Source organism: Castor canadensis, chromosome 14 (genome assembly GCF_047511655.1).
Source record: "Castor canadensis chromosome 14, mCasCan1.hap1v2, whole genome shotgun sequence".
In the NCBI taxonomy this organism is placed as follows: Eukaryota; Metazoa; Chordata; class Mammalia; order Rodentia; family Castoridae; genus Castor; species Castor canadensis.
Genome location: NC_133399.1, coordinates 113,170,557 through 113,190,018, shown reverse-complemented (window position 1 = coordinate 113,190,018; position 19,462 = coordinate 113,170,557). Strand labels below are relative to the sequence as shown.

The 19,462-nt window shown below is 43.1% G+C and overlaps 1 protein-coding gene across 2 annotated transcripts in view; it reads right to left on the bottom strand.

Moving 5' to 3' along the window:
- Csmd1 (CUB and Sushi multiple domains 1) overlaps positions 1 to 19,462 on the bottom strand; it is a 1,661,894-nt gene that overhangs the window by 346,940 nt on the left and 1,295,492 nt on the right. For both annotated transcript variants that reach the window (XM_074055299.1, XM_074055300.1), the window contains exons 13-15: positions 6,335 to 6,517; positions 5,361 to 5,687; positions 3,934 to 4,128 (exon numbers count right to left, since the gene is read on the bottom strand). In XM_074055299.1, coding sequence (XP_073911400.1) covers positions 3,934 to 4,128; positions 5,361 to 5,687; positions 6,335 to 6,517 — 705 coding nt within the window. The remainder of the gene's footprint in view (positions 1 to 3,933; positions 4,129 to 5,360; positions 5,688 to 6,334; positions 6,518 to 19,462) is intronic.

Genomic DNA, 19,462 nt, shown 5'->3' with positions numbered 1-19,462 from the left:
AAATATATAGCAAGTGTAGAACTTCAAGGATTTCATAATATGTGACATTTTTTTAAGCATTTTACATAATTCCTGGTGGTGGTACTGCAGTCTGAACTCAAGGCTTTCAGTTTGCCAGGCAGGCACTCTACTTCAGGAGTCATGTCTTCAGGTATGGGAGCCATTTTTATATCTGCATGATGAGTTATATGCCTTATCTCACATAAATAGAAAGCCAAAAGGTTGCTTGCATTTGTAGATTAAAAAAAAATCTACCTTAGTTCTCTCTTGCTTTCTGGAATGTGCCTACACTGCTATTATCTCATCAGTACAGTCTTTATCAATTATGAAACATTAGAATTTTATGCAGGTGAAATGGATACGATAATCTTCATATTGCCTATGAATGAGCTGAATGCTAAAATATTCAATGATCTGAACTTTGCCGTATCAGTCAGCTCAACAGACATCCTGTGGTCACAACAGCCCCACAGTTTCATAGCTGCATCAGGTACTACATTGCACACACGGCTCCACTTCTAGGACTATGAGTGGAAACTCCTTCCTTCAAGTTGCTCTGGAAGATAGAAAAGGTCTGGCAGGGCAATTGAAAGTTTGGGCCCTGAAGTTGAATATGTCACTTAAGCTTATACCTTGTTAGCCAGAAGCTAGCACACTTCCATCCAACCCCAAGGTGGCTGAGAAGACACAGTCTACTTGGAAAAGCCCAGAACAACTGGTGAACAACCATGAGCTCCATCTTCACAGAGCTTTTAGGATGTAAGCACTCCTTTGATTTGCTGAGGATTTAAACTACAGTGACAGGTTTTCTGACATTGTATTTTTAAAATATCTCCTTCTTGATTACATACATTTTTCTATAAATTCCCTGATTTGGGATGCATTAATACTGGATTTATGAAATGTTACATAAGAAGACAGTCTATCTTTTCTGTTGCCTGTCCTTGTATTCACAGCACTAAAATCTTTTATCCTCAGAAGATCGAGAACACACAGGTGCATCTCTAGGTTACTTGTGTCTTCTTCAGTATTCAATCTTTAGTCTTTTCTCAAATATTTTCTAAAGTACTTTATTTATATCTGATTCTTTTCCAAGTTTTAAATTTTCTACTTTTGGTATTTTATGTTTCTAGATGGCTTTTAGAATGTGTTGAGTTGACATTGGTCATATATTAGGACATGACTATTTTCCCCCATAATAACTTGCATCTTTAGTGCATCACTGGACTATCCCGAAACATGAGCAGGTTACAGGCAGAACAAGCCTCCAGCCCAGAGGCCACACGGGTCATACCCAGGTGCTTGGTGCTCAGTAAACAATACTTTTTTTTTTTTAAACAAATTACATTATGAGACTTTTATTCTTTATAAAAAGTAATACTTCTATTTTTGTAATCATGCCTTTTCTCTTTTATGTACTTAAAATCTTACAACTCTCTTCTCCCTGGTTTCTTTCAGCAGAATCAAGCAGGGTTTGTCTGTTACTCGTATTAACAAGAGCTTTGACTCCTGTTTCTAACATGTAACTTTTGTTAGTTTAATGTTTTAATGAATTTTTTTAAATGATGGCAAAGTTTATTAGGTAAAGATACACTTTTAATGTACTGAAAGTCTGTCATTCCTGCAGTGAGAACAAGAATTACCTATTTTAACTTATTTTTGTTCTTTTTTTTTGCAGCTTTTTAGTAAAAGCTTTATTTCTTATCCGTTAAAATATAAAGTATTAAGCTTTATTTTTTATCCTTTTCTTCAATGCTGGATGGTATGCAACTCCCTCCTCATAGCAGGTTTACTGCATCACAATTTTCCTAAAAGATTTTCCTTCTGATGCTTCCCTGGCAGGATTGGACTTCAGGTTTCAATTTCTCTTTAACATACAATTCATTAGAGTTGACCTTTTGACTTTAGATATTTTCTTGTAGTTCTATTTTTATTATGCATTATGCTTTAATTAGAATATGATTCCTTATTTGTAAGAGTTCACTTTATGGCCAATTACATAATTGATTTTTAAAAATAATCCTGGAGGAAAACAATAAACAGGAGTGTTCTGTAGGGGGAAGAGAGGGTCTGCATGCCTCATTATGTCAAGTTCACAGCTGGCATTCCTCACTTCCTTGCTGCCTTTGTTTTCCTGCATGGCCTGCTTACTTGTGGGGGTGGGATTCTTATTTCTTTCCAGAAGGTGCACTGATCTGGTTTGCCATATTATCAGAATGTCCACCTCCCCTCCCTGAGACGCATTTGCCCTCAATCGTGGGTGCAGGAAAACATCCTTTCACCAGTAAGGCTTCCTTTCTGTTAAGGATTTTCTTTGTTAAGAGCCTATAGGTTGTTATCTCAACCAGCAAAAACCCTTGTCCCTTCCTGTTATTGCTCATACTCTCTCTACAACAAAATTAGCGATAAGGGCAAAATAGTTTCTGCTGGGTATTGGTGGGGGAGAGGGAGGGGGTGGAGTGGGTGGTAAGGGAGGGGGTGGGTGCAGGGGGGAGAAATGACCCAAGCCTTGTATGCACATAGGAATAATAAAAGAAAAAAAAATGGGAGAATATATGCTCCTTCTAAGGTGATAGTCCCCTTCTACCTGACCCCATGCTCCTTATCACCTGTCCCTTGCTAGGTCTTTGCTCCACCAGTCCTGTGAAGGTCTGTGCTTACCTGCAGCTTGCAATGCATCTATATAGCCTACTATGGATAAAGGGCACAGTGACAGCTGGAATTGTGGCCAGACAACAATGGAGATTGGAGTTTATTTTAAATGTCTTTCTCAGGAAATGATTCATGCCTCAAAGTCAATACCGACATGGTTGGTTAGAGCAGTGTCTGCAAACATGATTGATGATGCAACAGTTTCCATGTCACACACTTGAACACCCCATGTGTGGATATTTATTTCTTCATATCTATTTATTAACATGTTATAAAATGTAAACTATAAAAATCTTATGTTTAAGAGATGTGATAAAATAGGCAAAAATACAAACTCTACTATTGTGTTCTTGACCTTCAATGTGTCAGTTTTCTACCCATTGGTCCTATGATTGCCCAAATCGTGTTAACAATTTATGCAAGAAATTAGAACATCCTTGGATACTTACAGCACAGCCAGACAAGACAAAGACTAGGATGTAGCTAGCTGTGTCCCTTAGAAAAATGACGAGCAAGTTTGGAGGTGCACCTGTCACAGGTGGCATAACATCACCCACTCTGCCCACCATGAGACGCTTTAAAAACTCAGTCCTCATATTTAGGCCTGGCTCTGCTGAGGCTTGGTGGAGCTCACAGGTCTGATGATGACATGTGAAAGAATTACAGATAGGAGAGTAACCCTCAATGCATAGATTTCTTTTCTATTGACACATTAAAAAGAAAAACATGTTAGGACCGGGCGCATAGCTCAAGTAGTAGAGTGCCTGCCTAAATTTGAACTCTAATACTTCCAAAAACCACCACCAACAACAAAAATGTTGACTTAAATGGAGAAAAAGAAAAATTAACACAGGAAAAATTCATTACCATGGCTCACATTTTAGTGTGAGATGCTCTTTTCAGTTTTTTGATAATTATTATGAGATACATTAAAATACTTGGACATATTCCAGGTTTATATTTCATATTTAAATGCTTAGATGTCTTCTGTATTTCCTATTTATATGTTTGTATATTTTCAAAACTATGTATTACTACAAGTGTGCCAGTATCATCCGTTCTCTCCTATGGCAATCATTCAAGTGCATTTGACGTCATAATCTTTGCTAATAGTGACCTGGGCTATGAAAGCTTCATGCATAAAACAGTGGGAATGTGTTTCCTTTGTTTAAGCCACTGCTATGGCTCTTTGTTCCCGCAGCCAGGGAAGCTTAATGTTCAATGTTCATTTGAAGAAGGCTGCATGAGTGCAAGGAAAAGGGGGCAGAGGACAGGGCCAACCTTCACAGCGAGGGACGGTGGAGCTCCAGACCACATTCCCATCCTGCAGGATGCAGGTGACAGACTCAGATCCTTGGGTTTTGACAAATCCATCATCACAGTGGAAAGAAACAGAACTCCCAAGCAGAAACCTGTCTCCAAAACGCCGCCCATTTATAGGAATGCCGGGATCGTGACACTCATTTTGACCAAATGCTGAAAAGGAAAAGAGAGAAAAAAAAAGTAAAATAAAGATACTTGGATGTCAATTACATGTATTCATAAAGAAGGAAAGGACACAGTTCTAAAACAATTATTTCTCCAAACTTTAGATTATTCATATATAAATACATTCATTGAATAAGCAAGATGTTAGTATCTATGAAAGAGAGAGAAAGAGAGATAGAAAAAGAGAGGGAGGGAGGGAGGAATAAGAGGGAAAGACAGAGAAAGAGAAAGGATTCATGGGATAACTGTCATGTTCACAGAACTTCTCAGTGTGAAAGGCCCTTTCCTGTGCACTGAGAAGAGAAGCAACACAATGATGGTAAAAACCAGAATGTCCTGAGGTCAGGAAACATCTGACCTGGGTTAGAGTCCTGTTCTAATGGGCAGATTACTCTGACAATTGTAGCCTTCTTGTCTTCATTTACAAAATAAGGAATATTAAGCCTATATCATGGAGTTACTATAATACCAAATGAAATGATTACTGGAAAATTCTAAATACAATCCCTGAGAGAAGTAGTCAGCTAATGATCAATTAGTGTTATTTATATAAGCATCCCCTTATTTTATTTTTTCCACAATGCATTATATGAAATCTGTTTGCAATTGTGGAAACTGAGGCAAACAGATGTTAGAAGACTTATCAAAATCCACCAAGTATCTCCAAGTTCTGGCATTGTTATCCTCAGCTACTGACCTCTAGTGCCCCAATATTTTTCTCTTCACTATGTTGCTGCATAGAGGATGCATGGGTGGATTGATATATGGATGGACAAATGGATAGGCAGAAGGATGGAAAGAGGTATGGATTAAAGAATGGATGGATGGATGGGAGTATGAATAGATTGATGGGTAGGTGAATGGATTTTTGAATGGATTGATGGTAGATGAATGGACTTATGATACATGAATGGAATGATGGATGGATTGAAGACAGTAGATGGAAAATAATGGACAGATGGAAAGATGGATAGATGGAAGGATAAATGAAGGATGCATTGGTGGATGAATGAGTAAACAGATAATCAGAAAGAGAAAAGACCCAATCCCCCTACTGTAGGGGTAACCAAGACACTAACTTGAATAAAGGGATGTATTTTTTTATTATCACGATGTGACATAAGTTTGCTACTCTCCCTACTTTAATAATGAGCTTTGAACTCCGACTTCACGTACATGTGAGTGAAACGTGAAGGAGGTGCCTGTTCAGGAGCACTTACTCGTGTAGGTGATGTTGAATCCTCTGCCAGTCGTCGAGTGATCTGACTGAAACTCTAGGCGCACTATGTGCCCACTGCTGGCCAGCTGGGCTGGCACTTCATTGCCAGAGAAAGTGCCAAGGACGGTTATATCAGAAATCCCATCATCTTTGACCACCAAGAAGTCAAACTGGGGCTCCACATCAAAATCGTTGAAGATGAGGTGAATTCTACTTCCAGGCTCAGATATGATCAACCAAACACAGTTCATGTTGTTACCATATTCCTCTGGGTAATTTGGTGACAGAATAATCCCAGATGATGTCGTAAAGTTGAAGAAACATGAAACTGTGGAGACAGGAATGTATTTCCTAATGGTTTTGCACAAAACCTGACAACTACCCGGGAACCTGACTGCTGTGAACTCAGAAGGCAGTCCACACTCATGGCACTGTCCACCTGCTTTCCAAACGGGCAATTCTGGAACACAGTACTTTCCTTTTCATTATTTTATGCAGCATAGCCAAGTTTATTCATAATCAGGTAGGCTTTCATTTTAAAAATAATTCTGCTAAGTTGGTCAGCAATGTGAGCTGCATACTGTTAATTCAAGTTGTTCTTTATGCCTCCAGAAGAACAGAGCTGTCACAAAAGGGTGTGACTGCATGCAGGACAATTCTGCTCTCCTGTGACAATTGTCCACATATTTCACATCTTCCTTTAAAGGCCCGTTCAGTATGTGCTCTTTAAGGTGCTTTTTCCATTGGAACAATGGACTCAGAACTCTAGGCTGTGACTTCATGGCCATGCCACATGGTTTCCTATATGATTTCCAGCCATTGCTGTATTTATCTACAAATAAAACCTCCTTTTATATTAGCTGTTAAAACACTGTGCACAAGAGGAGGCCGGGGTTTCCTCAACTGAATCCTAACTCTCACTACCACCCACTCCCACTCTGACCGGCAGGTCTTCACTGCAGGACCTGTACTCACACACACAGCTCGGCTTATTGCCCGACCACTGGTTGTTCTGCTGGCAGGTGATCACTCTCTCCCCCACCAGCTCAAAGGCCGCCTGGCACTCGAAAGTGAGTGTGTCCCCGTGGAGGAAGCTGCTGCCTGTCCTCTTCCCGTAGGCTGGGATGCCAGGATCGTCACACCCTCCCTTCTCAATTTCTGAAAATGGAAAGAACAGATGAACCATTAAGACTGTACACCAAGAACGCTGTTAGCTTCACAAGTCTGCTAATGAAAGAGTGTTTTCTTGATGCTGGTCTAAACACTGATTTAGTAAAAATTTCAAAAAGATTCTCAATTTGTCTCACATTTAATTACAAAAGCCAGAACAAAATGGGAATTCGAGCTTCAGAAAAAGGTATTTAATCTATTGTCTTTTAAGGGACAGACACACATGGCTACACAGATGGCAGTGTAATTAATAGCTGCATCTTCTCCACATTGAGACTTCAGTCTGTGACGGCTGCCACTAAGATGCAAACACTAATTTTGTTTCAATCTATGGGCTTTTATTATAAAGAATACAAATAACACTGTTAATTCTCTGCAGAATATCGAAATCAGTTTGATGTGTCTGAATATTCCTCTCCTTAAACGAATGTTAAAACTCATTTATGAAACAAAATGAACATATTTATGGTTTCCAGAGGAAAAGAAAACACAGGACCAAAGCTCTTCTCATTCAAACCTCAGTGTAATGGAGGATGGATGCAAACACAGCAGACCTGCAAGGAGGTTTCAAACTCTGCTCTGTCTCAAATGTCAACAACACAGGGTGCCTTAGCTAAAATATGTTATTGATTTATTCAGATGAAAAATCCTTTTGGGAGCCAGTGATGACTCCTCTGTTAGGTGGTAGGGCTGGTGGGCAAGCAGGAGACAACCTCCACTGAGAGGAGCTCACATTCCATGGAGTGAAGTAAAGAAGTCTAGCAATGGCTGTCTTTGAACAGGGTGGAAGTCACAGGGCATAGAGACAGATGCCTGGACAGGGACAGGGCCCCAGGCAGCCTATCCATTCCAACTTGCACTTACTAATGCCAGAAGATGAAATGAGGGTTCCCAGATGAGTCCTGACCTTTCCTGAGTCCGGGTTTAAAAGCTCTTGCTGTAGGGTTGGGAGAAGGAGGCCTTCCAACAAACATGGGCTGGGTCCTGCAGACTGTGATCCCCAAAACACACTCAGTGGGTCTCTCATCTGTTTCCATTTATTTTTGTTTAAGTCTGAGATTTACTTATTTATTAAAGTTTTCATTTGATTTTCTATTCATTTTTCTTCTAAAATTCTTCATGGGCTTTCACTGACTATCTTATGGATGTCAACAGCAAATTTGAATCTTTGTTTTATTAGCAATGGCTATAGTTGAATATGGTCTGTTCTTTTAACGCTCACGTTGAAATGTGGTTCCCAATAAAACTGTCGAGGGATGGTTGGGTGACAGGAGTTCATTAGGGTGTTCAGAGGGATTAATGAAGTTCTCAGGGGACTGGATTAGTTACCATGAGAATGGGTTGTTTATAAAGCAAAGATCTTTAAATTCTTTTTGGGGGGGGGGCAATACTAGGATTTGGACTCCGGGCTTTGAATTTCACAGGCAGGTATCTACCACTGCAGCCATACCCCCAGCTGTTTTTGCTTTGCTTACTTTTTATATAGGGTCTTGAGTTTGTGCCCAGTCATCCTGGCTGGAGATCATCCTATTTATTCTTCCTGCATAGCTGGGATAACAGGCATGCACCACCACCCACGGCTTTTACTGACTGACTTGGGGTCTCGTGGAGTTTTTGCCTGGGTTGGCCTTGAACTGCGTTCCTCCCAATCTGTGCCTCCCAAGAAGCTAGGCTCACAGATGTGAGCCACCACACCTGCTCCCACGTTTTGTCTCACTTACCATGCCTCTTTCTGCCATGTTAGGATGCAGTGCCTGGTCTTGGACTCCCAGCTTCAAGATCTCTGAGTCTAAATAAACCTCTACTTTTTATGAATTGCTCAGGCTTACGTATTCTGTTATTGCAACAAAGTGAACTAAGATAGCATTTAGTTCACTTTCTGATCAAGCTCTCATTTTCTGGAATGTTTGCAGAAATGACTCAGAACTGCTTTTCCTGGTGGTTTCAGGTACAATGTGTGACACATACAGACCGATCCATCTGTGTCACAGTTCACCTGAGCAGAGTCACTACTTCTGAGTGTCTGGGAGTAGCAAAGAAGTGAATCCAGCTAATAATGTCAGAGTGGACTGAAGACTTTCAACACATGGGAAGTGGTCACTTTTCTGTCTTCTTAAGTCAAACAGCACCTGCACAGGTGCAGGTTCTGGGTGGGGGTTAGGTGTACTCCACACACTTTGCACCTGAGGCTTTCAAATCAAGGAAGGGCCACTAATATCACAGCTTCTTGGGTGCCTATATGCTGCTCCTGATTCAAGCCGGCTGGGAAGGCACAGAGACTACCCTCACCTACCCTTAGGGCTTTGAGCTTAATTGCTGTCCAGGAATTGAACAGAGCTGTGCCTGGATTCTTTGAATTTATGGCATGGAGTGCCTCAAGCAGAATCAATGTGAACTCGAACCCCTGTCCATGTCAGAACAGAGCTCGAGATGCATGGCTGTGCTGGATTCCAGAGTCCCGGTGCAAGGTCAGGAGTCAGCTGCCAGGATTGGTGTCAAGCACAAGTCTTGGTGGTGACCCATGTGGTCTCACCAAGCCTCAGTGTCCACAGCATCCTCTTCTGCTTCTGGCCTCACAGCGTGGTGGTACAATTGACACAAGGTAAGTCACATGTCATATCCAGCACAGAGACAGAAATGTCACCCCTCACTCTGGCTAGCAGGAAACCTCAATGGTTCTTTCTTCAGCTGCCATACCAAAGCTCACAATTTCTTCTTATGATGGAATAAACCAGGGCATTTTCAGATAAGACTATTTTCCATATTGATTAAGTCAGAGAACTCCCTTTATGGAATTTTCAGAAACACAGTGGTTACATTTAGCAAGGTCTTTCTGCTTCTCACAATGAGGGTTAAGAGATCTGTGGTCCGTCACTGCCACCAACTACACACGTTCGCCATCCGGATACAAGACTGCAGCTGACCTCAGGCAGAATCTGTGTCTGTCACCTCTGTTACCCGGTGGTACACAGGCACCAGTTACTAGCAAATGGGATAGTGCAACATGAGTAGGACTGTGTTTCACAATCATAGAAGCGTGGAATTATTCCAGGTTTCTGCCAGTGAAGCTTCATTTGGGGGGAAGCATGGATATTTTGCCTTTTAAATACACAAAATACAATTACCCCCAAATTGTTGTGACAAAATATATGCAGATTCCAAAATTCCACTTGAGGGTCATACTGCCCTAGCTAGGAGTCTCTCCCAGAAGTCAAAAGAGTGCAAGGTAAGATTGAGCCACACTGATATCACAGCTGCGTCCGACCTCCTTCCCACCGCGTAACACAGGATGCCAGAGTGACCTTAAGACATTCGCTTTGAAACACAACTTAGAGTTTAGAATTGATTAAAGCACTGAGGCCCCTTGAGAGGAAAAGAGTTAGCATCCCAAATGTCCTTTTCCAATTATCAGCCTGATAATTGGAAGGCTGCAGGAGGTGTCAGCTTGGAATGACTCCCTCCCTACTCTGTTTGTTTCGGCAGTACTAGGATTTGAACTCCAGGCTTCATGCTTGCTAGGCAGGTGCTCTGCCACTTCAGCCATATCTCCAGCCCATTTTGCTCTGGTTATTTTTGAAGATAGGGTCTTGCTTTTTTGCCCAGGCAGGCCTGGACAATAATCCTCTTATTTTTTGCCTTCCCACCATGGCTGGGATGACATACAGTTACCATCACACCCAACTATTGATTGAGATGGAGCCTAGCAAATTTTTTGCCAAGGCTGGCCTTGAACCTTGATCCTCCTGATCTCACCCTCCCAAGCTACTAGGATTACAGGTGTGAGTCACCAAGGCTAGTGTTCTTGTTTTTCTGAAACTGCCTTTTCAGAAACTGGGCATATTTGGGGCAAGTCCACTGCGGTCTCAGTGAGGATTCTGTTGATATGTTTTGTCTTTGACAGTCACCTTCAGAATCACCCAAAATATCTTTCACTTTTGATTGTTACATTAATTTTTTTTCTGAAATCTGTGAAGCATTCATTTGGAATGATATTTTAATAGTTTATAAACATTTTTATTAGAATGACATTTTATGCTTAATGTCATCTCTAATAAATCTGATTTTTATTTGAAACTTTGCACCATGACTATAAATGTTTATATGACAAAAGAGTAACTAGATGCAGCAACAGTTTTAGGACACAGGTAAATCAGAATAGTGGACTGGCAGCTGAGGTTGTCAGTTGTGTAAATGACCTGCTCTCACAGGCAGAATACTACAAGTCCTATTAGAGGGACCTCCGAGGTGCATTACCATAGGGACCTCAGAGGGCAAATCTCTGAGAAAGGCAATTAAAATATTAAGATAGACTGTGTGAACTTGCAAAGTACTTGACAGGTTTTGATTTACCACAATTACCTCCATGTAACAACCTCATGCCTATAGCCATCCCTACAGCCACAGCTTGTCCTTTTGATTCTCAGCACATAGCAGGTCCTTGGCTTTCTTGCAAGGGTGGTCATGAGCTGAGAGCTGTGTCATCATTCAGCTGCTATATGACCCTTGTAACTGTGGTGACCTCAGCCCCGAGCAGCAGATGCTCAGATGGGTGGCTGCTGTGTTAATGATGCCGAGGTGTTCTTTGCGTCACTTCTCAGAGGCTGTTTATCTACCTCTTCTTCATATTTGTGCCTCTCTAGTTTTGACTGCCATCATTTGACCTTGTGGTTGCTGCCCAGCTGACTCCAACCAACCCTGCAGTTCACCTGCAGCCAACCAACCTGCCAGGTGTTCTTGAAGACAATTCCAAGCCAGCAGTGTGCGGTTTTCATAAGTCCCATGGCTGCAACCTGCATTTCTGAATGTCCACCTGGGGGCTCCCATACCAGGTTCAGGAAGAGCTGGACTCAGCATTGCTTCTCTATCCCATGACCTCTCTCCCTGGTCTTTCTGTCTGAGACACCACTGTCCCACCTTTTCCTCACTTCTTCATCAAAGCCTTCAAAACCAGGGTCCACATGTTTTGTTTTCTCTCCTCTAGCATTTATGGGAAGCACTTTTCTATAAAGATTTTATAATTAATCCACCCCGGTGCAGACTGAGTTTAGTTGTGAGCCTGTCTTTATGTCCCACCCCACTGTAAGGGTTTCAGAAAAAGCTTAAGCCACGCATTTCTCTGTGCTTAGTGCTTTAAATGAACACTAATGCAGAGTGGACAATGGTCCTGCTGGTCATTCACAGAACGCTTCTGAGATGACAGGCCAGGCACAGACATAGGATCCTAGCCAACACACAAGCTACAGTTCTACCCGGACGAATTTCTAACTGTCCCCTAATTTTCTACATATGTGGAAGCACTGTTTGTTCTAGATTCAAGGTCTAAGACCGAGGCCTTGCCCTAGAGGAGCTTGTCATTTAGGCGATTAGCAGACAAGTGTTGCTGGGCTGAGACAAATACCCAGAGGAGACACAGCCAGGCAATGAGCTGGAGTTCAGCTCTGCCACACATCCCTTGCTCACTACTGAGTTGCTTCAGGACTGGTGGCCCTTGTTTTGATGTTTATTTCAAGCCTCTAAACCAACGTCCAGCATTTTTTACTCCTTGAACTCAGGGTGGAAAAACCTGGGAAGGAAAGGAGGAAGTCCTTTGGCACTGGACCAGCACACTGGGGAGGGTATATACCTAAGTCACCCAGCCACGGGATACGGCAGAAAGAGACACCAGAGAACTGCTAAGATTCCTCTGAATTATGCTTTGATTTTCCTTCACTTAGAGCCTTGGACTGAGCGGTTAGCTATGCACTTCAATGCTATGAGGCACTCTTCTTTCCAGGGAAGTTTAACAGATGCCTCTCCATCATGGCCTCTGTCATCTGTCTGAGTCAGTAGACCCAACCTTGTCGGATGGTCAAGGGTGATCCCCTCCCATCATCAATCGGTAATTGGGGTCTAACCCACTTTGTGCACCTCTTCCTTTCCAAACGAATCTCACACGACACTTTGAAGAACACGGTCAGGAAGAGTTAAAGAGCTATCAGTCAGCACAGAACCTAATTCATGACACGAGGGCTCCCAGGCCAAGGGCAGTGGTGAGAGGCAGTGGTTTCCATGAAGAGAAGGTACAGCCCCAGGAGCAGCCCTACTAGCCCCTCCCCAGTGGACCACAGGTGACCAGCCATGGCCTCTGTGTGCAACTGTGAAGGCACAAGGTGGCATTTGCCCCTCCCCCAGCCCCATCTTTCTAGACCGTGCTAACACCAGGGGCAGATACAGAGGCCACCTAAACAGAAGAGAAAACAACCAGATATTGGGTTCAGACTGTTCACTAAGCCGTGATGAGAAAGGTTTAACAAACACGCAGTTTGTGTGCCACTGAAGGAGGAGCCTGAGAAGCTTCCCAATTACACTCCCTAATTTGGGGGAAAGCAGAGATTTATGCACAAAGAGAGACACCAAAGTGAATTTATTAGTGAATTTCTCATGCATTCCCAATCAAAACTAATCACATGGGAATGATTAGATTTTTCAAAGTATGCAATAAATACGCCAATAAATTATATCAGTACAAAGCAGCTAAGTAATCTCCTAAGCTAAACAATTCCTTTTTTTCATAAGTCACAGCAAATGTGTCACTAGAAACCCTGAATCTGATTTCCTACATGTATCACAATTGCATTTGGCTGTCAGTCAAGAAACACAAAAATCTAAGAGTGCTGTTCTAAACACAGCAGAGTATTTTATTTTCCTCACATGACGAGAAGCCTGGAGGGAAAGAGAGGGGGAAACGGGTGGGTGGGGACCTGGAGCCCAAGCTCACATTACTTTCCATCATCCTGATGGTGCCTGCCACATGGGATGGCTACACCTCAAGCTGCAGAAGAAATGCAGAGATGGGAGGAAAGTCGAGGCTCCACGTCCCACAGAGGCTGCCGAGTTGGTTCTAAACGCACCTTTTGTTTAATTTCATCATTTGCATATTTATTTTCACGGAATGCATTTTTAGCTTTATCACCTTGGGGTGGTTTTAGGGTCACAGAAAAACTGAGCAGAAACTACAGAATCCCCATATTCCCCATGCCCACACAGGCACAGTCTCCCAGTTCCAGCCTCCTCCCCAGAGGGGTGCGTTTGTGAGGGTGGGTGTTCCTAAATTACCACCCCATCACCCACAGCACACAGTCTACCCTGGGGCTCACTCTTGTGTGGGACATGCTGTGGGTTTGCACAAACATGTCATCACTTGAACCTACCATCATAATGTCACACAGAGAATAGGCTGCTCTAAAACTCCAGGTGTCCACTGGTTCTCACTTCCCTGCCTCCTGCTCTGGCTAACTCTGATCGCTTATTGTTTCCACAACCTTTTCTCCTCCAGAATGTCACGGGCTTGGAATCATGGTCCGCAGCATTTTCAGAGTGGCTTCTTTCACTCAGTCACACACTGAAGCTTCATCCCCAAGCTGCTTTTGTTTGCTTGTCTGTTTTGCTTTGCTTACTTTCAAAACCTTGAACTGGGAGTGAAGCTCAGTGACAGAGTGCTTGCCTACAGCTTGGGGTTCTATCACCAGCACTGGAAAATCTTTAAAACAATAAGAACAACCTTTTCTAGACACCCCATCCAGTGACTCCTGTTTATACTCCTCTCCACAGTGGCCATCCCTTCCCTCTTCAGGGTCTTGAAAGGGGAATATCAGAGATTCCCAGACCTGGAAGAGAACAGGAAGGAAACAGATACACACTCTCTCAATCTCTCTTTCTCTCTCTCTCTCTCTGTCTCTCAATCTGTATTTATACAGCCAATTCACAATTCACATCTGCCACAAAATTAAGAACAGAAGTTAACTCCTCCAACATGTCCCATTTCTGGGGAAAAGGGCATCTCTCAGACATGAACTCATCTCAGCTCTTCAAACATCCTCAGCCAGTAGAGGGCTTAAATATTTTGCTACTTTGTGCTTAGTTTTCAGAAAAAAAAAGTAAATGTATTGATTCTTCTCAGAATAAGTTGAGAGTTAAATAATTCAAGATAAATAAAGGGGAACTCTATTTTAGACAAAATGTATCAGTAGAACTGGAATGATTTTCCCCACAGGCAGATGAATATCATATCAGGAAAGAAAAAAGAAGGGAGTACACCAGACTATCACAAATAAGAATATTTTATTTCTTTTAAAATTAATTCTGCCATAAGAACCAACTAGCTGCGAGGATGTCCTGATGGGCTAGAGGACAACGTGTAGGAATTGTCTAAGTTGTGGCCTTACAACTTTTTTTTTTTTTTGGATTTTCATGGCTTGAAAGCACTTGTAGAGATGGGGGCACAGAGAAGAGAAAGGGGCAAAATTAGAAGAAAAAATGTCAATTTCATTTTTAGGAACTAAAGAATAGGTTTAATAAATTATCTGCCTACTGTCCCCCCTTTCTTCATAAGAAGATAATGACGGCACAGAGAAGTCTCCATTTTTGGTACCTCAGACAACCGTGTTCAGCCTCAGAGAGACATAAACCACTTTCTCCTCTGCACTTACAACCCATACAACCCGGTTTCCTCAGAGACCCGAGGCTGCACTCTTAGACACAAATAACCCATGTCTACTTTACTAAATAACCTCTGCATGTTTACTAAGAGAGCTGGTGAATATTAATCTCTGTTTAATTACAGGTAAACATTATATGTCAGCTTGGCTTACTGAGGTACATTTCCATGTTTGCTTTCTCTACTAAATAATATCCACTAACACCCTAGGTAAAAATTCCGGCTTACCACATCTGCTAAGATCAGCATGCAAGCTCACGATTACTTTGTTCGTGAAACGAGCATTGAGCTACGCATGATTCACACATTTTCCTAGGCTAATTTCTTTCACCTTTGCTCTATAAGTAGGATACCAGAGTATGCAATTATCTGTGCATTAGAGCAAGACGCAAACTGCTTCCAGAAAAGAAGCTTGGCTCTGCCATAGGTGCCTCATCAGGTCATCTCTGCAGAGCAAGCCTGGCACCTACTCCAGCACAAACTCCCTTCGACAGCTCATCTTTATAAAATAAGGCCATTTCTCCACGAACATGGCTCTGCCATAAACAGACGGCACAGGTTAGCAGCATGGCAGGGACTTATCTGGGAGCGCAATACTGAACTGCTTGGTTACCAACAATATTAATAGTTGATCAACTGAACTGGGTCTTCCCAATGCAGCCCAAACACCCAGTACGTCAGCCTGTGACCTTTCAAGTGATGATTTAGTTAAAATGAGGCCTTGGGGCGGGGGGAGCCCTGTTCAATCTGATTGGCATCAATACAAGAAGGGAAAGTGACACCAGGGACTTGTGTAAACAGAGGAAAGACCAGGAGAGGACTCTAAGGATGGTGGTACCCGCTGGCCATGGTAAGAAGCCTCAGGAGAAACCAATCCTTGCCCAGACCTTGGTCTTGGACATTCAGCCTTCAGATCCCTGAGAAAATAAAATTTTGTTGTCTAAGATCCCCAGACTGTGTCAACTCAGCGAACTACTCCAAGCATTTAAATCAAAGATGCAATGTTTATGGACAGCTCTGTGTAGGCATGCCAGTGCAGCCAGAGTGTTCTCATATGGCACACGGCCTGTCACCACGACAGATGAAGCCTTTCGCGGTGTCTGACATACCTGTCCAACCAACCCGAACTTCAGACTGATGCCACTGCCCTATGCGGAGAGTTGTCTAAAAGGAAGAGTCTATGGGTATTTCCTAAATACACTGTTGAGAAGATTGTTTACACTTTATTGAATTACTGTATGAGTCCCAATGGGGAAAAACATTCTCTGACGTTAGTAGGATGTAATTCTTGGGAGTTGGTCTATCAAGTTCTGTCAACTTGGTGACTGTTGGTGGTTAATTTTCTGTCATTTGACTAAGGGATGTCCAGAGAGCTGGTGGGGCATTATTTCCACTGGGGACTGAGCAAGGATGATACATTCTCACCACTGTGAGCGGACAACGTCCAATCCATCTAGGGCCAGAATAGAACAAAGAAGAAGGGAGAATCCTCTCTTCCTGAACTGGAACTGTCTTCTTCTGCTCTTGGACATCCGTGTTCCTGAATCTCAAGCCTGTGGACTCCAACTTAAACCATTAGCTCCCATGGCTCCCAGGCCATTGGACTTGGACTTACTCCTGCCACCAGTGTCTCTGGGTCTCCATCCTGCAGATAGGAAGTTGTGGGCCAATCTCTATAATATGTCTTATGTGTCTATCCATACATTCTTTTGGTCCTGCTGCTTTGAGAACTCTGACCAACACAATGACTGTGTGAGGACCAAAGCACATTACAACATTACCGTGAAGGGATGATCAGAATAAAGGCGTGGTGGGCTTGGGGTGGGAACAGTGTGAGTCTGGGTGTGAGAATGGTTCATGACCATCCAAGAGGATGGGAGCTGAGCCTTTAGGACAGTCAGAGTTAACGGTAATGACAAGGTCTGTACGGGAGTGAGGTGCTGTGGCCCTTGGCTCGTTCCTGCTCTATGAGGGCCTTTGCTTCATCTTTCACTTTACTTTTTACTTTCTTCCTTTGTAATAGAGAAGCTTTTCTAGAAGAACTATTTGCTACGGAGGACAGGGTAGAGTTTGGGAGGCAGGACCAGCTCTGTGGCCTGATGTTTAGAACTTCACCAACTTCCACCCTGGAAGGCATGAACCACTGATCATAGGAAGCAGAGGTCAGTGACTCTCATTGTTGCTGCTCAATCCATCCTCTCCATGTTGAGTCCATCTCCCCAGAAAGTCTGGGCAGCCTGCCACAGAAGGGTAGGGACAGACTTTGTCCCTTTTCACCTCTAGTGGGCCACACCAAAGGCCAGCTGCTCATGAAGTGACAACACAAGGGTCTTAGGATGTCCTGTGCTACCCCTTTGCCCTGTCACTTAGGGAGCTCCTCAGCTGGCCCCGTACCCTGACCTCTCCACCCTGAGCAGTGGTCTCTGGGGTCATTCCTGTGTGTCCAATCTCCTGTTGGGAGAGGAGAGATCCACAGCTTTCCCGGAAGTCCTCCCTGCCCTGCTCTTGCTCCTCGAGTGTCCACCCTCAGCCTAAGTTGCTATTGCAGCCTCGAACCATGTTTTCTACTTCAGTCAAAGCAGAACACATCCCTTTCCCTCCACGTGTCTTCATTTTCTTAGTCAAGTTCAGAGACTCACGCTGCACAGAGAATACCAATGCCCCTAGTCTCTCCCAGATAGGAGGCATTTACCGGGCAGGGTGCCATTTTATTTTAATTTATTTATTTTTGTGCTTTGAAGTCAAGGCCTCGTGCTTGCTCACCACGTGAGCTCTTTTTCACTCTTTTAGTTATTCTTGAAGTAGTGTCTTGTTTTTTTGACCCTCCCACCTATGCATCATTAGGATTCCAGGTGTGTGCTACCCCATCCCTCCAGAGAAGCCTGAATTACAGGTGTGAGCCACTGCACCCAGCAGAGGGGAGCCTTTTTATAGATAGATTCCTCATTACATCCTCGGTCATGCTAGTTCAACACAGCCTATCCAGAATCCTGATTTACAGAACATCTGGATTCCCAACAGTTCAATTTATGAATTTTTGACTTTGCAATGGGTTTATAGGAGTTTTAAATGTACTTTTGTTAGACAGGGTCTCACTATGTACCCCAGGCTGGCCTCAAGTCTTCATCCTCCTGTCTTAGCCTCCCAAGTGCTGAGATTACAGGTATGCACGAGCACGTCCAGCCTTAGATACATTGTAGATACGTTGTGGCTGATACAATTTTCAACTTACAATGAATCTGCAGAGACATACTGCAGATGTAAGCTGACGACTGTCTGTAGTTTTGTTACTAAGAGCTCAGGGCACTAAAACGCCTACAGTAAAAGCTTTCTCACAATTTAATTACTTTTCCTCAACTATCCCTGAAGCAATGCCACCATCAACTTCCACATTACCTTGCATTTCCCAAGACAAAATGCTTCTGAAGAAAAGGGTGTCCCCTGGCCACCTTATACACTACCTGCACCAGGGTGGCTTCTTCACCCCCTTCGGCTTCCATCAGCTCTAAAATCCTGAGTGTTTGATTTAATCTTTATAATAAATGAAACATCGTGGGATGAGATAATTGTTACTAACTAACCTTTCTGGTTCTCTTTATTATTAGTGTATGTTAATTGTACAAAATGGGTTTATTATGACACTTTCCTACATGTAAAAATGTACACTGACCCGTTTTATGTTTTCATGACATCCTGAAATACTAGGTTAGAAGCAAGCCACCCTGGTGTGGTTCATCGCTCTGAAGTCATGTGATCAACATGTTTCATAAAATAATTATTTGCAGACCACTGCAAAAGCTTAAAGTCCAATTGTGGGGCCTCTCACCTACTCCTCCTTCTCCCCAAACACACTGCATAAAATTTGTCTGCAGTTTGAATATGTTCCAAAATGTTCTCCGTGGTGCTTCATGGCTCAGGTGTCCGTGGTTCATTGTCTATCACCTTCCGTTCTCACTGTGTCACCTTGAATCATCGTTTTCTGTCACCTACTCATTCCACTTTTTATGCTGTGGCCAAAATAATATTACTAAAAGAAGCCAGAAGCATCTCCAGATGTCACCTTCATCCCTAATTCGAGTTTCTAGAATGCTCTACGAAGCCCTGAATATGGGCCAGCCTGTCTCCCTTGGCCTCTGTTCTTGACTTCTCCCTTCCATGGGAGGCGTGTTGCCGTTCCCCGTCCTCTGTCACATCTGCTGGAGACACTTCGTCCTCTCTCTGTCTCACCAGCTCCTTGCTCTCCTGGTAGCTATTTCACTTCTGCTTGCTCTGGGGTAATTGGTATCCCTGTGCCATCGGCACTGCCCGCTGCCCGGCAGACAGAGGGACTTTCATTTTGTATAATAGTCACCTTTTCTGTGTTTTCGAGCTCTGGGAGGATCTATCTTCACTCTTAAATTTTCAGCACCTATCCAAATGGCCAGAGCAGAATAGGTGCCCTCCACAACGACTGTATT